Below are 12,969 nucleotides of genomic sequence, written 5' to 3'. Positions count from 1 at the left end.
CACCCTTCCGTTTACAATTTTCTCGTTTTTGTGTTCTATGGTTGTTACAAAAAGCTGTGCCAGACAAAACGAAACGCATTAACACCCCCAAGATATACTCCTTTTGTATTATACCCTTTGTCATTTTTCTCTTTTAAACAAGCCAGAAGGAGAATATGAAACAAATTTTTAAGTAAACAAAAACATTTAATTGAGGGCCTAGATGTGGAAAATCATGGCAGTATAAGCGAAAGACTTAAAGGTTGGGTACGCGATTTGCGAAACGCCAGCAGATTTTGAAAATACACAACTCAAATGGTCCTACCCCCTCTCCTTCAACGCTGACTCTGACTCCACCCATTCCAAGTACCTGGACGCGCAATCATGCACGAGCGCGAACAGAGATGCGCGAGAGCGAGCCAGGCTAGCGTAGGTTTTCGTTTAACAACATGGCACTACATTCAGCTGTAAATTGCACCCAGTACCGCGGGAAGTAGGGGTTTTGGGGGTGCTGCAACACCCCCTGTCCGAGGCCCTGTCTTATCACAGAAAACGATCATTTCTAAAAACTCCGGCCAAAGTGGAGATTTCTGAAAACGCCGGTTATGTGTTGTCGTATCAACGGGGAGAAACGGGATTTTAGGTTCTGAAGCGTCACATTATGCACCAGGAAATGCTTAACGTCATGTGAGCGTCCGCTGTACCGTATTGGTCCGAATATAAACACAAACCCCATTGTAATACGACCTGTATTTGGAAAAAAGATTTGAAGACCAGATCTTGATTTCATGAATAAATAAATTGTATTAATTGAAATAATATACGAAAATAAAAAGGCATAGAATAAAACACTGCATTGCCCCTAAACAGTAGTGCAAATAGGCCGTACTGATGTGTACACCAAAGACTTCCTGACACTCCTCTGCCCCGCTGTGTTCGCTCTGGCTGTGGTCGCTCCGAACTGTTTCGGCCCGTGGCAAAGCGAGTCATCCTCGCTGCTGTCCAAGGCATGTTGAGACGCAGCATTTATTTAATGCTCATATGTGCTGAAAAAGGTCATATGAAAAAGTGTGAGGGTAGCGGTGGTGCGCTAAACTTGTTCTGTGAGCAGCTGGATGTGAACCATGGTGTGAAGGAAGTGAACACAACGATCGATTTTCAACTGTGCGCGCATGCACTGGTGTAATTGAGCTGCGCTGCTATATATCTTTTTTATCAATGTGACGAGTTGCGAGTCTAGTGCAGGCCGGGTTTTTTTTTCCAGCACCCCCTGCTGAGAATACGTTCTCGCGGCTATGGTTGCACCAGATGTTATAAACATTAAACGGTCACATAAATCATTACTATTTTTAGAAAAGGTATGTTTGTTTAGTATAATTGTATTGGAAGTCCTGGTTTTCACTAGGGTTGCCGCGCTGTGGACATTTTCACACCGAGTAATACACTCGTCTCAACACCGGTATTACCGAGTATAAACGGTATAAACTTTGAAACTAGGTCAACCGCCACACAAGCATCGGTTTTTAGACCCTTCTCGTCCTTCAGTTGCCGCCAACGTTCAAAAGCAGCGCCTATAGGATTATTCTTGATTTCAGTTTTTCTCTTTCAGCGTTTTTATTATCAATTACTCTCTGAAAAAAAGTTTTCCTTCTCTTTGCTGGTGGTGGTGGGGATGGTGGCGTCTTGTCTGCCATGGAAATTGTCTTCTACTGCTAGGTCCAAATGTGGATTAACTAGTTCCAGTAGATACCGCAGGATAACAACAAACAGGAGCTTGCTCTGGGTCACGAGCTCTGGGTCACGAGTACTGCACGAAGGGGTCGCGCGCGGGGCGCGGGGGAGGGGGAGTGCAGTACGACCGTTTGATTGACGTACTTACTGTCCAATGCAACGAGGTGGCAATCCAAATGATTGGCTGGAGTTTTTCGAGCCCTGCCCGTTCCACAGATGATTGACAAGTTTAATTTTCATGTCAGTACTTCTGACTCAGTGGCTGTAAGCGGGTTATGATAAGGATTTCAAGTAATTTTGCAAAAATGGCCAAAAAAGCGAATTCCGTACCCAACCTTTAATTTAAGGAGCATTAAAAAAACACATGATCAAAGCTGCACTTGTAACGATTTCAGTTAACATTAAAACAGCTTGTTTTTCATTCACTGTCATGTTGTCTTTTTACCTTTTGCAATCGTTGACCAATTTTAAATTATTGATATGAAATAACAACCTCAGTGAAGAACTTAATTGGATGTATTCTATACCGATTAGTTCACTACGTCTGACTATAATGGTTACATATTCAAGGTATATCTAGAGATTACACACTAGTTCATCCATCCAAAAGAAAACCTTGTCCAAACAATCAGGCCCATGCACATGCACTGAATCCCAAATCAGTGCATGTGCACTGCAGGACTGGTCCAGATCAGGAATCCCCGTTCTATCACCTCCAGCTCTATGTCTGAGCAGTAGGTCCACGTTAGAGCAACCCGGAAGTAAACATCCCAATGTACTTCAACTTTGGTTCTCGGCTGTTATGAATCCGGTGTCTTTGTACCGATTGAATGAACGGAGTGGGATCGATAACCTGCTCTTTCTGGCATGTTTCCCAACCCGATAACCTAATGTGCTGTTCTGCGAATTAGCCTAGTGAGCTAGTGGACGGACAAACGCTGCGGGGTGCTTCTGGAGATTGGAGATAGAACTGGAGATATTGTGAATGGTGTGACCGTGGTCAGATGGACTTGAGGGACTTTGTGCAGTCAGCAGGCAGGGCAGTGCTGGAGTTGGTGGAACGGGAATGGGAGCCTCTATCCCAGACCGAGCTGGAACAACGCCTGGACCAGGCGGTCGAGGACATTCTGGAGGCTGACCTCGTCGCCAAGGTCCAAGCTCAGCCACCCGCGGTGTATGTGCACCTGGTGCAGGCTGCAGACCCACTGGTGCTACCAGCAGAACCAGTTAAATCCGCCCCATCCGAAGAAGAGGAACATCTGTCTCTAGAGACAGAAGAAGACCCCGTCGATAGTTACGCCGTTAAGGTAAAGACCCCGGTCTGAGCATCTCATTGGCCAATGCCATCACTGCGGTTAACCCCTGTGAACATCATTTATTGTGTTTCCTCTCTCTTTTTGTCTCTTTATCTCTATCTACAGCACATTACAGAACTCCTTCAGAACTCAAAGTCCCACTTCAGCAGGTCGAGGCTGGCGGGACGCGCCCGCATCTCGCTGTCCCACACGGTGCTGCTGTCACTCACCCTCCTTTCCAAGCGCGTCAGCTACCGCTCGGTCTCCGGTCGCTTCCGCCTGGAGAAGGGAAACATCCACAGGATCTACTTCTCCTTCTGTGAGCGGGTCAACCTGCTGCAGGACGAACTGATCCGATGGCCAAGCGGTTCGTTGTTTACGTCGTTGTTTCTGGATTCTGTTACCATTCCTTCTTCGTATAGTTCGAAATCATTGGGAATAAAATATTTTCTTTCAGTGATTGTCTTGCGATGGAAAACGCTCCCAAGGACTCCAACCAGACAACATTAACAATTTCTCGTAATCAACATTGATCGAAATGTATTATGGTAAATACTAATGACAATATTCTCTCGCTGTCCCCCGTTCTCCACCAGATGAAGAAGCCGGGGACCTGCTCTGTCCTCTCTACTCTCTGCTTGGAAAGACCGGCCCTGAGGAGGTCCCGGGTGCGCCCCAGGTCCTGGGTATCCTGGGCCACACCCGGATCCCCATCCGCCTGCCTATCGGCAAGCAGAGCGTGGACAGCCCCATGCCCGAGGTGAAGCGGATGAAGAAGGAGGCGCACCCGGACTCCTGGTTGAACCTGGAGCTGGTGTGCGACCGCAGAGGCCGCTTCCTGCACTGCCACGTCAGCCAGGGGTCGGAGACGGGTCGGGCGGCGGAGCTGAGAGACCGGCTGGGTCGCCCGGCCCGCCCGATGCCCCCGGGGTCCTGCCTCGTGGCCCGAGCGGGCTACCCGCTCACGGAGCACATCCTCACCCCCCACGGGGCCCCCGTGGGGCCCAGGGAGGCCCTCTTCAACAAGACACTGGAGGCGTACTTCAGCATCCTGGAGCAGGCGGTGGGCAGCCTGAAGGCCCGGTTCCAGCGGCTGCGGTACCTGGACATGGGGAACTATGAGAGGGCCAGGGCGGTGGTGCTGACCGCCTGTATCCTACACAACGTGTTCCTGGACTTTGGGCCCCTGCTGGAGGGAGAGGCGGACGCAGAAGAGGCCGGGGTGATGGAGGAGGAAGAGGGGGATGGGGACGAGGAAGGGTTAAGGAGACGGGAGGCCATCATGGATCTGTTGTATAAAGGACTTGAATCGACGTGTGCGTGACGTTTTGTTGTGGGTGTTTGTGTGGCTGATGAGGGTGTTTATTTGATATGTAAATATGTTTTTTATGAAACATTCTACAACACAAACACTTTTGAAGTTTACGTTACAACTGAAAAATTAAAATAATTTAACAAATAATGACCACAGTCGGAGAATGGCAATTCATGAGTCCCAAAGTACCTTTTTATTCGCATGGATGTTAGCATACTCAATTCGATTTTCAATCGCAACTTACCACTACGAGGACAATTCTCCCCATCTTCTTAAGGACAATACTGCAGCACATCGCGTTCATCCAGTGAACCCTTTCATAATATCCACATTTTTACAGTTAAAAATGCTATCACACTTCTGTACAGACCGGCACTAAAGTATCTCCACGTCGATTTCCCCGCTACGTCCGGACCTCCACCCAAACCCCTCCATGTGTGCATGGGGACATTGTCTTCCACGTTGTTGCCTACACATGGGTGGGGGTAATCCCCAACTAACAGCTACTCATAGTTAGCTACTCAACTCATAGTTCGTTGAGAAGCTAATTGAGAGAAGGCTGGGCAGGTGACTGTTCCCTCTTTATGTACAGCGGTGAATCCACCAGGGATGGAGCTCTCCTGGGATGTCGAGTTTAAGTTATATCTACGGTCCCTCCTTCACAAACGGGTCAGCGTTCTTCTGAGCCAGGCTGGAGATGGCCTGGGCCAGGTTGTTGATGGCCTCGATCTTCCTCTCCTCCAGGGCCTTCTGCTGGGCCCACATGTTCATCTTCCGCTCCTGCAGCTCCATGTACAGCTGGAGGACGTCCTGCGGCGGGCGTGGCCCGCCCCCGGCCGACGGCGTGGGCAGGATGGGCGTGAACCTCTTGCTGGCGATGGCCTTGCCCAGCTTGGTGCCGCAGAGCCTGGCTCGGCGCTGGGCCTCCACCTCCTCGCGGCTCTTCCCCAGCACCTCGTGCATGGCCTTGAAGAACTCCCAGTGCACGCTGCCCTCGCCCAGCCGGCGGGCGCGCTCGGCGTTCTTGCGGTACGTGGCCAGCATGTTGCGCCACTTGAGGTCGCACTCGTAGGCCTTGGCGCTGACCTCCGAGTCGGCGCTCTCGCTCAGCTTGGCGTTGATCTTCTCCGACACGAGCTCCCACAGCTTCTTCTTCTTGCAGACGGGCTGGTCGAAGAGCTGGTCCATCTCCAGACGGATGTGGACCAGGTGCCACGTGGCCTGCAGGGTCCACACAAACTCTGATCGTGGGGATAATAAAGAAGATTGAATTTGCTTTATGTCAAGGGAAGAAAATTTGAACTTTACTTGAAACTTACTTGAATATTGCCAGAACATTTACAAAACTAAAGTCCTTAGTAAGTCTGACATATTATTTTGTTTTTGTTTTGTTATTTGACAATAAGTATAACGTCTAAAACAGAAAAAGCAATCATTGGTACAACATGTATGCAAGATACATGTGAACAGTTATTTTCTTGGGAATGTTCACATTAGCGGTTAATTTCTCCATTATATGACTGTATAATAACACACCAAACATCCCACAGAAACAGTGACTACAATCAGCTCATTAAGGAGTAGATGAAAGCTACAAACCTGCTTTTGTTTTGTCAGTCTCAAGATTCTGGCCCATATTAGATACCTTTCCCTCCACCTCAAGACCATCTGTAACAATGCTGTCGATTATCTCCATGTTATTCAGTACGAGTTCTACCATCAAAGTTGTTTGTTTTGACTCACTAAATCTATCGGAGAGTTTAACAACCTGTGTAGGGCAGCGATAGCTCTGTCGCATTGACCAAAGCGATGAATATAACAACCTATATAATCAGTTATGGTCCATGTAGTTCTTTTAGGGTATCGCTGGCGTTTGATTTAATGAATTCAGCCGTTTAACTAAACTACAAGTCTATGTACACGTCAAGTTTCTCGCCGTACTATACCGTTATCTTTGAAGGGACATGTAGTTCTTTCAGTCCAGCGATCGAACGGCACTACATGACCCGGGCGTTTCTTTTGGACTACAACAACCATGATGTTTATTTAACTAACCCATCCCCCATCACTCGCTCCCTCCCCTGGTCGGTTCTCTGTTTAGTTGCCTGGCTAAAGATGGCGTTAGCGGCTAGCCAAGACGATTGCATTTTGTTTCATACAATTTATTCCGCCACATGTATAATAACATTGGTCAAATAGATCTTAACGACTTATTCCGAAGTGCAAAAAATGTAATCCGTTTAGCAAACGCACCTACAATATGCAGAATAACGCGTGCCTGACCTTGTCACCATTTAGGCCTGTTTTTTTAGGAAGTCCACCGAAGCCACCGGGACTCCATCTCCCGTCGGCCCCAGCGAGGGCCCTGTCAGGTGACACCATTTCCTCTTTCGTGCTGGTATATGTAGTTTTTTTCTTGTATCGGAACCACGCTTTATAAATAAGGGAATTCAAATGGAACTTATTCGGTTTTAAATAGTTTTATTAATGGTCTTGGCCCTTCTAAATTGAAGTCCTAATGATCTTCTGTGGATTTTGTCTTCGTAGTGTGAAGAAAAAAATAAACAATAATCCAGATCCCAGCAAGGACGTGGGATCATGGCAGCGTTACCCGTCCAGGGTAGCTGCAAACCGGCCCGAGGGTCGGCTTCGCACCGGGGCGCTTCTTCGACATCGCCTGAGTCATCCCTGACCTGGTGTTTGTCTCACCTCTCAAAACCCGTTCCGAAACCTACAGAGGATCCCGGGATCTGCGGCACGGAAGACGGCGGCGGTAGAAAAGATTCGGAAAGCAAGCGGAACAAAGCTGCTCAGTGGCGAGCCCTGGTGGCCATTCGGACGCATCACATCAAGGGGGGCACCAGCGGTATCTCCCGATTTAGAACTCAGGGTGGGCTCGGCCCTCTGTTGAAAGTTCTCAAGGACCCCGAGTGCTCCAGAAAGACTTTAGACCTGGCTCTCAGTATACTGGGTAACTGCTGCACAGAGTACGCGACAAGGGCACAGGTGAGAGAGAGGACAGGTGTGGTTCAAAGTGAAGTTCAATGCTGCTGATGGTTTGAGGCATTCTGGTAAATATCATTTCATCCCTTCTTTGCAGGTTCGTAAGCTTGAAGGAGTCGTCATTGTGGGTAAGTAGGAATAAATAAGGCATCAACATGTTGAATTCGCTCTGTAACTTATGTTTCTTACCAAATACCAATGAACATTCAATATCAAATTTCAAACGTACCCGACCAGCTGTGTGATCTTTCCTGATCAACGTGAAAGCATTGCTAAGCAACAGCTGTGTGAAAGGACTTCTTGTTCTGGCCAAGCTGAAGCTTAACCCGTCCCTTGTTCTCGACCATCTCAGTGGACATCTTGAAGAGGAACGTCACCACGGACACGGTGCAGAACCGGGCTGCGCGAGCCCTGGGGAACCTGGCTATGGACCCCCAGAACTCGGCCCTCATCCACTCCTCTGGTGAGTGTGTGTGTGTGTGTGTGTGTGTGTGTGTGTGTGTGTGTGTGTGTGTGTGTGTGTGTGTGTGTGTGTGTGTGTGTGTGTGTGTGTGTGTGTGTGTGTGTGTGTGTGTGTGTGATGACTTCATTGGGGAATTCAGAGGGAAATAAGGATAGAATTTCACTTTTAATTCCATCTTACAATGTGAACTCATACTTTCCGACACTATCTCTCGCTTTGGTTTTGTATTCTTTCGACAGATGCAGATGCACTGTGTTTGTTTATATCTGTAGTAGATGGGAGAAAGTATCGCGTCTGTATGTAATCAATGATTTAATCGTAGCAGAAAATAATTCGGACCCAAATCAATACTTAAAAAGTCGTTGCTTATACGTCATGACGGGTCGTTACTCAGCCCCCCGGCACTCACAGCGGCCCCCTCCCTGTTCCAGGCGGCGTCCCCCTCCTCCTCCTCTGCCTCTCCCTGTTCTCCTCCTCCTCCTCCCCCGGTGGGGCCCCGCCCCCCCCCTCCGGCCCCCAGCTGGAGTGCGCCCAGTCGGCGGCGCGCGCCCTGCTCTACCTGGCCGACACCCACGCCAACCGCCTCTCCCTGCTGGCCCAGTGCGCGCTCTCCTCCCTGGCGCCCCTGCTGGCCGCCGAGCTCCCACTGGCGCTCCGCCGCGCCGCCCTGCGCACCGTCCACGAGCTGACACGCGGCTGCGGCGTGGAGTGCGCCCGCGAGGTGTCGCGCTCCGGCGTCCTGGCCCCGCTGGGCGCCATGGCGACGGGCGCGGCGGCGGGCGCGGCGACGGCGGAGGGCGGCGCCGACGAGCCGCCGGAGGAGCTGGCGCTCAAGGCGCTGGCCAACCTGTGCTCGCAGGGCTGCCTGCGCCCCCTGGTGGGCTCGCTGGACGTCATCGGCCGCTTCTCGGCGGAGGCGCGGCGCGAGCCGCTCAGGGCGCCCGTGTTCCTCAAGGCGCTGTGCCTCTGCTGCAAGGAGGCGGTGAACCGCGCCAAGGTGAAGGCGTGCGGCGGGCTGGAGACGCTGGTGGGCTTCCTGGGGACGCACCGCGGCCACCCGCTGGCCCGCATGGCCATCGTGGCGTGCGTGGACTTTGTGTACGACGAGGCGGCGCTGGAGCAGCTGCAGGAGCTGGGTCTGGTGCCGCTGCTGGTGGGCCGGCTGGACGCCCTCGCCCGCCAGGAGGAGGAGCAGCAGGAGGAGGTGGAGGAGGCGGAGCCGGCGGCGGACCGGGCGGAGGCGGGCCGGACCGCCGGGATGTCCCCCTCGGAGATGCTGTCCTCCTCCTGCTTCGAGTCCTTCGACTTCCCGTCCCTCGACGGCCGCAGGGAGGAGGCCCGCGACCAGGGCCCGGGCTCGTCCAGCTTCCTCAGCCTCAGGTTGGTAACCAGCAGGGGCTAGAGGTACCTCAAACACAAGACGTAGTGGAGCAACAACCACCTGGAAGGCTGTGATGGAACACAACAACAGCAGATCAACTTTGATGTGGATAATAATGATAAAACATTAAAACAAACTGTAGTGTATCACTGTCAATCATTAGGATGAGGTGGAAATGGTTTCCATGGCGTTGTCTGAACGTGTTTGAACGCCTCTCTTCCTGGTTTCTGCTTCGCAGGTCATGGCTGCTCTCCGAGGGCCTGATCTCCTCCGAGGGCGATCTGGTCGACGCCCCCGGTGCGGCCGAAGGGGACTGGAGCGGTCTTCATCTCCCTTCCTCTTCTTCCTCCTCCTCCTCCTCCCCTCAAACCCCTCTCCCCGCCCTGCCCTCTGCTTCCCCCACCGCTCCTAAAAGCTCCTCCCTCTCACCTCCCTCCTCCCTCTCCTCCCTCTCCTCCCTCTCACCTCCCTCCTCCCTCTCCTCCCTCTCCCCGCCCTCTTCCTCCTCCTCTTCCTCTTCCTGTCCTCCGCCCTCCTCCGCTTCCTCTTCCTGTCGCGCCCCCGCCTCGGCCCAGCAGCCCGAAGTCTCCCCCCTGGGGGAAGCCCCCGCGCCTCCCTCGACCCCCTCCCCCTCCTCCCCCGCCCCTCCCCCCCAGACGCCCGTCTCCCCCTCCAAGTTCTCCCCGCAGCGCAAGCGTCCCCGCGTCCACCCACCGCCCCGCCCCTCCCCCCTCGGCCCCGACGCCCCTCCCTCTCCGTCCCCCCCCACCCCCCACCACCCCCCACCCCCCCACCCCCACCCCGCAGCGCCCCCACCCCCACGGCCGCCACCCCTACCACCCGGAGCCCTGGGCGCCCGAGTCCCCCGTGCTGCTGCTGCTGTCGCGCTTCTCCCACGCCTCGGACCCCAGCGCGGCGCTGGTGACGCCCGCGGCGCTGCGAGGCCTCCTGCGCTACGTCAGCCGCCACCGCGACCCCAGCAGCCGCTGCTTCCGCATGCTCTGCCGCCTCAGCTGCAACCCCAACTGCCTGCACGCCCTGGTGCGCACCGGGGCGCCTGCCCTCATACGGCACCACCTGTGCCGACCGGCGGAGAGAGGAGGAGGAGGAGGAGGAGGAGGTGGAGGAGGTGGTGGTAACAGGCAGACGGGCAGAGTGAGGGCCAAGGTGAAGCAGCTAGGTAAGCCGGGTTCCACGTAAGCACGTTAGCCTGGCTAATGTCTCGTTGGTGTTGTTGCGCTTGTGTCGGATTAGCTTCTCATTGCTTGGTTAGATTGAAGGCTAGCCACCTTCCAAGCCACTGCTCGAGGTAGTGCTAGCCATAGCTCTCGGTGTGGCTAGTCATTGCTAGCCATTTCTTACCGAGAGCCTTGAGACTCTCAGTAAAGACTGTTGACGACTTTGAGCAAGATTCTAGACTCCTACCTGCTTCCAAATGACATGCGTCTGTAGTAACTGTTGGTTGATGTGCGTAAAAGCATTTAGCAACACTAAATGGTAGATGGCAATCGGATTCATAAGTGTAATTTATTATTGTTAGTAATATATTGGGAGATTATTACTATTTGTACCTGCAAGTATCACCACACCACATGTTAGCAAATGCTAGTCATGTTATGATATGCTAGTCATTTTAGCATCCCCTTCTTGGCTACACCATGTCTGCTGGGTGTTGTCGTTCACTTTGGGGTCTCTCTCTCTGTGTCTCCCCGGTGCAGGGCTGGCCCTGCTCAACAACATGCGGGTCCAGAGTGAGTCTGCGTTCGGCTCGGGGGTGCTGGCCCACGCCATGCTGTCCGGCTCGGAGCCCGACAAGATGAACGTCGCGCTGTCCCTACCGCTCATCAACAGGTGGGTGGGAGGCCGCAGACGACGTCGATCATGTTAGCATTGGCTGGTCACGTTAGCATATGCTAGCAATGTTAGCATAGGCTGGTCATGTTAGCATGTGCTAATAATGTTAGCACCACGAACGATTATTAGAATCACGTATTTGTCATTGCCTCTTATTTAATTTGATTTGATTCTTAGATCTGTACTTTACAGTTGGCACACAGCTGTTTCCATTTCCTACGTGCCAACATTGCAGAAAACCAATCTTTTGAGCTCAACGTTCAGCTCTTGTTTTGAATTGACCTCATACCGTCTCCCCTCCAGCAACAAGGCGCTCCTGAGGAAGCTGCTCCTGGACAGCGGCGGCCTGGCGGTGGCGCTGCAGCCGCTGGGCTGCCCCGCGGCCGCCGGGGGGGGCGAGGAGGAGGAGGAAGAGGAGGAGCACACGGCCGAGTGCGGCCTGCTCCTCCCCAAAGGCTTCAGCTCCTCGCCGCCCGTCAGCGGCGCCCAGCTCCACGCGCTCTACCTCTCGCTCCTGATTGGCTGCCTGTCCGGCCTGCTGGGCGGCGGCCGAGCCGACGCGGGCGGGAAGCCCCCTCTTCCGACTCGCTCCGGAACGTTCCCGGATCGGATCCCCGGGAACGCCGAAGACACGCCCCCTCCTCCGCCGAAGAAGCCCCGCCTGGACTGCCTGTGTCCGTACCGCGACGCGACCTTTGACCTCCTCTTGGAGCTGGACGACGGCACCAGGCTCCCGGCCAATCGGGAGGCGGTGTCGGCGGGCTCGGAGTACTTCCGGGCCCTGCTGGGGGGCGGGTTCGAGGAGGCGGCGGCGGGCGGCGCCGGCAGAGCCATCGCCATCCGGGACGTGAGCGGCGGCACGCTGCTGACGGTGCTGCACCACCTGCACGGCTGCCGGCTCCCCGCCCCAGCCCAGGAGGAGGGGGGGGCGCGGTGCCAGGTGTTGGGGGCCCTGGCCCGGGAGAGACTGGGCCTGGTCCCGGGGACGGCCGCGGCGGAGACCCCGGACTTCCAGGACTCCCCGCTGGGCGAGGCGATGGTGGGCGCCTGCCGCTTCCTGGTGCCGGAGCTGCGGCGGGAGGCGGAGGAGCTCTGCGTGGAGGCGCTCCTGGCGCACGCCGCGCCCCCGCCCCCCCCCAGGGACCCGGGCCGGCCCTTCGGGGAGACCACCGACGAGGGCCTTGCTCGCCGCGCCTCGGGCCTGGAGCTCAGCGGAGGAGCGGAGAGCACGCAAGAACCGAAGCGCCCGCGCTCCGCGTCCGGCTCCAAACCGAGCGGCTCGGACAAGACCCGGCCAGGACCCAAGCACGCCCGGCGCTCGCTGAGGCCGGCCCCCCCGGACCCCTCGGCCCCGTCGTGGCCCCCGGCCGGCAGCGAAGGCCGCGCCCTGTGGGCCCTCCTCCCGCAGGTGTACCGCTTCGCCCAGCGCTACAGCTACCCCGCGCTGGGCCGGGCCTGCCTCTCAGTGCTCCTGGGGGGGCCGAGGGGTCCCAGGGCCCAGCCCCGCCCCGCCACCGGCTCCTCCTCCTCCTCCTCCTCCTCCTCTTCTTCTTCTTCCTCTTCCTCCTCTTCCTCCTCTTCTTCATCCCCGGGCCCGGGAGACTGCCTGGGGAGGCTGGCCCTTGAGGCGGACTGCCCCGGGACCCTGAAGCAGGACTTGCTGGACCTGGTGACGTTGGCGCTGAGCTAAAGGGGGATGGGGGAGGGGGGGTGGGGGGGGGGAGTGCATGAGGTGGGGGGGGGGGGGGGGGGGGGGGGGGGTCTCATCACCGGAGAGAGGTTTGTGTCAAAGGAGGAGTTTACGGCGTTGCTTTTGGGATAAAGTGTCACGAATAATTTCACAAGACAAAGTCGCTCACGCTGAACATTTAAAGATGCAATGAATTTACGGCCTCGTCGTTTTTGCTTTTTTATAATTTTGAAATTGTGTTTTTGTTTTAGAGTTTAT

The 12,969-nt window shown here is 54.8% G+C and overlaps 3 protein-coding genes across 3 annotated transcripts; 2 read left to right on the top strand and 1 right to left on the bottom strand.

Annotated features, from left to right (window-relative positions):
* Positions 1-2,440: 2,440 nt before the first annotated feature.
* On the top strand, positions 2,441-4,465 carry LOC130406139 (uncharacterized). Its single transcript, XM_056611544.1, has 3 exons — positions 2,441-3,017; positions 3,132-3,372; positions 3,602-4,465. The coding sequence occupies exons 1-3, from the start codon at positions 2,715-2,717 to the stop codon at positions 4,327-4,329; spliced, it is 1,272 nt and encodes a 423-aa protein (XP_056467519.1). The 5' UTR covers positions 2,441-2,714; the 3' UTR covers positions 4,330-4,465.
* On the bottom strand, positions 4,425-7,141 carry si:dkey-66i24.7 (uncharacterized). The gene is made up of 2 exons (XM_056611614.1): positions 5,920-7,141; positions 4,425-5,561 (listed from the first exon to the last, which is right to left on the bottom strand). The coding sequence occupies exons 1-2, from the start codon at positions 6,116-6,118 to the stop codon at positions 4,966-4,968; spliced, it is 795 nt and encodes a 264-aa protein (XP_056467589.1). The 5' UTR covers positions 6,119-7,141; the 3' UTR covers positions 4,425-4,965.
* armc5 (armadillo repeat containing 5) lies at positions 6,415-12,711 on the top strand. The gene is made up of 10 exons (XM_056608352.1): positions 6,415-6,692; positions 6,868-7,326; positions 7,421-7,451; positions 7,676-7,786; positions 8,218-9,166; positions 9,406-9,571; positions 9,743-9,871; positions 9,975-10,347; positions 10,886-11,018; positions 11,325-12,711. The coding sequence occupies exons 2-10, from the start codon at positions 6,919-6,921 to the stop codon at positions 12,709-12,711; spliced, it is 3,687 nt and encodes a 1,228-aa protein (XP_056464327.1). The 5' UTR covers positions 6,415-6,692; positions 6,868-6,918.
* Positions 12,712-12,969: the final 258 nt, after the last annotated feature.

The sequence above is a fragment of the Gadus chalcogrammus genome, chromosome 2 (genome assembly GCF_026213295.1).
Source record: "Gadus chalcogrammus isolate NIFS_2021 chromosome 2, NIFS_Gcha_1.0, whole genome shotgun sequence".
Taxonomy (NCBI): Eukaryota; Metazoa; Chordata; class Actinopteri; order Gadiformes; family Gadidae; genus Gadus; species Gadus chalcogrammus.
Note: the sequence above shows the minus strand (reverse complement) of the source record. Positions and strands in the feature narration are given on the sequence as shown.

Bases quoted from the DNA above. Each gene is read 5' to 3' on its own strand.
- LOC130406139 (XM_056611544.1), top strand. From the start codon at position 2,715: ATGGACTTGAGGGACTTTGTGCAGTCAGCAGGCAGGGCAGTGCTGGAG. The intron at 3,018-3,131 runs GTAAAGACCCCG...CTCTATCTACAG, and splicing joins TCGATAGTTACGCCGTTAAG to CACATTACAGAACTCCTTCA. The intron at 3,373-3,601 runs GTTCGTTGTTTA...GTTCTCCACCAG, and splicing joins ACTGATCCGATGGCCAAGCG to ATGAAGAAGCCGGGGACCTG.
- si:dkey-66i24.7 (XM_056611614.1), bottom strand. From the start codon at position 6,118: ATGCGACAGAGCTATCGCTGCCCTACACAGGTTGTTAAACTCTCCGAT. The intron at 5,562-5,919 runs GTTTGTAGCTTT...CCCCACGATCAG, and splicing joins GACTGACAAAACAAAAGCAG to AGTTTGTGTGGACCCTGCAG.
- armc5 (XM_056608352.1), top strand. From the start codon at position 6,919: ATGGCAGCGTTACCCGTCCAGGGTAGCTGCAAACCGGCCCGAGGGTCG. The intron at 9,167-9,405 runs GTTGGTAACCAG...TCTGCTTCGCAG, and splicing joins TCCAGCTTCCTCAGCCTCAG to GTCATGGCTGCTCTCCGAGG. The intron at 9,572-9,742 runs GCTCCTAAAAGC...GCCTCGGCCCAG, and splicing joins TGCCCTCTGCTTCCCCCACC to CAGCCCGAAGTCTCCCCCCT.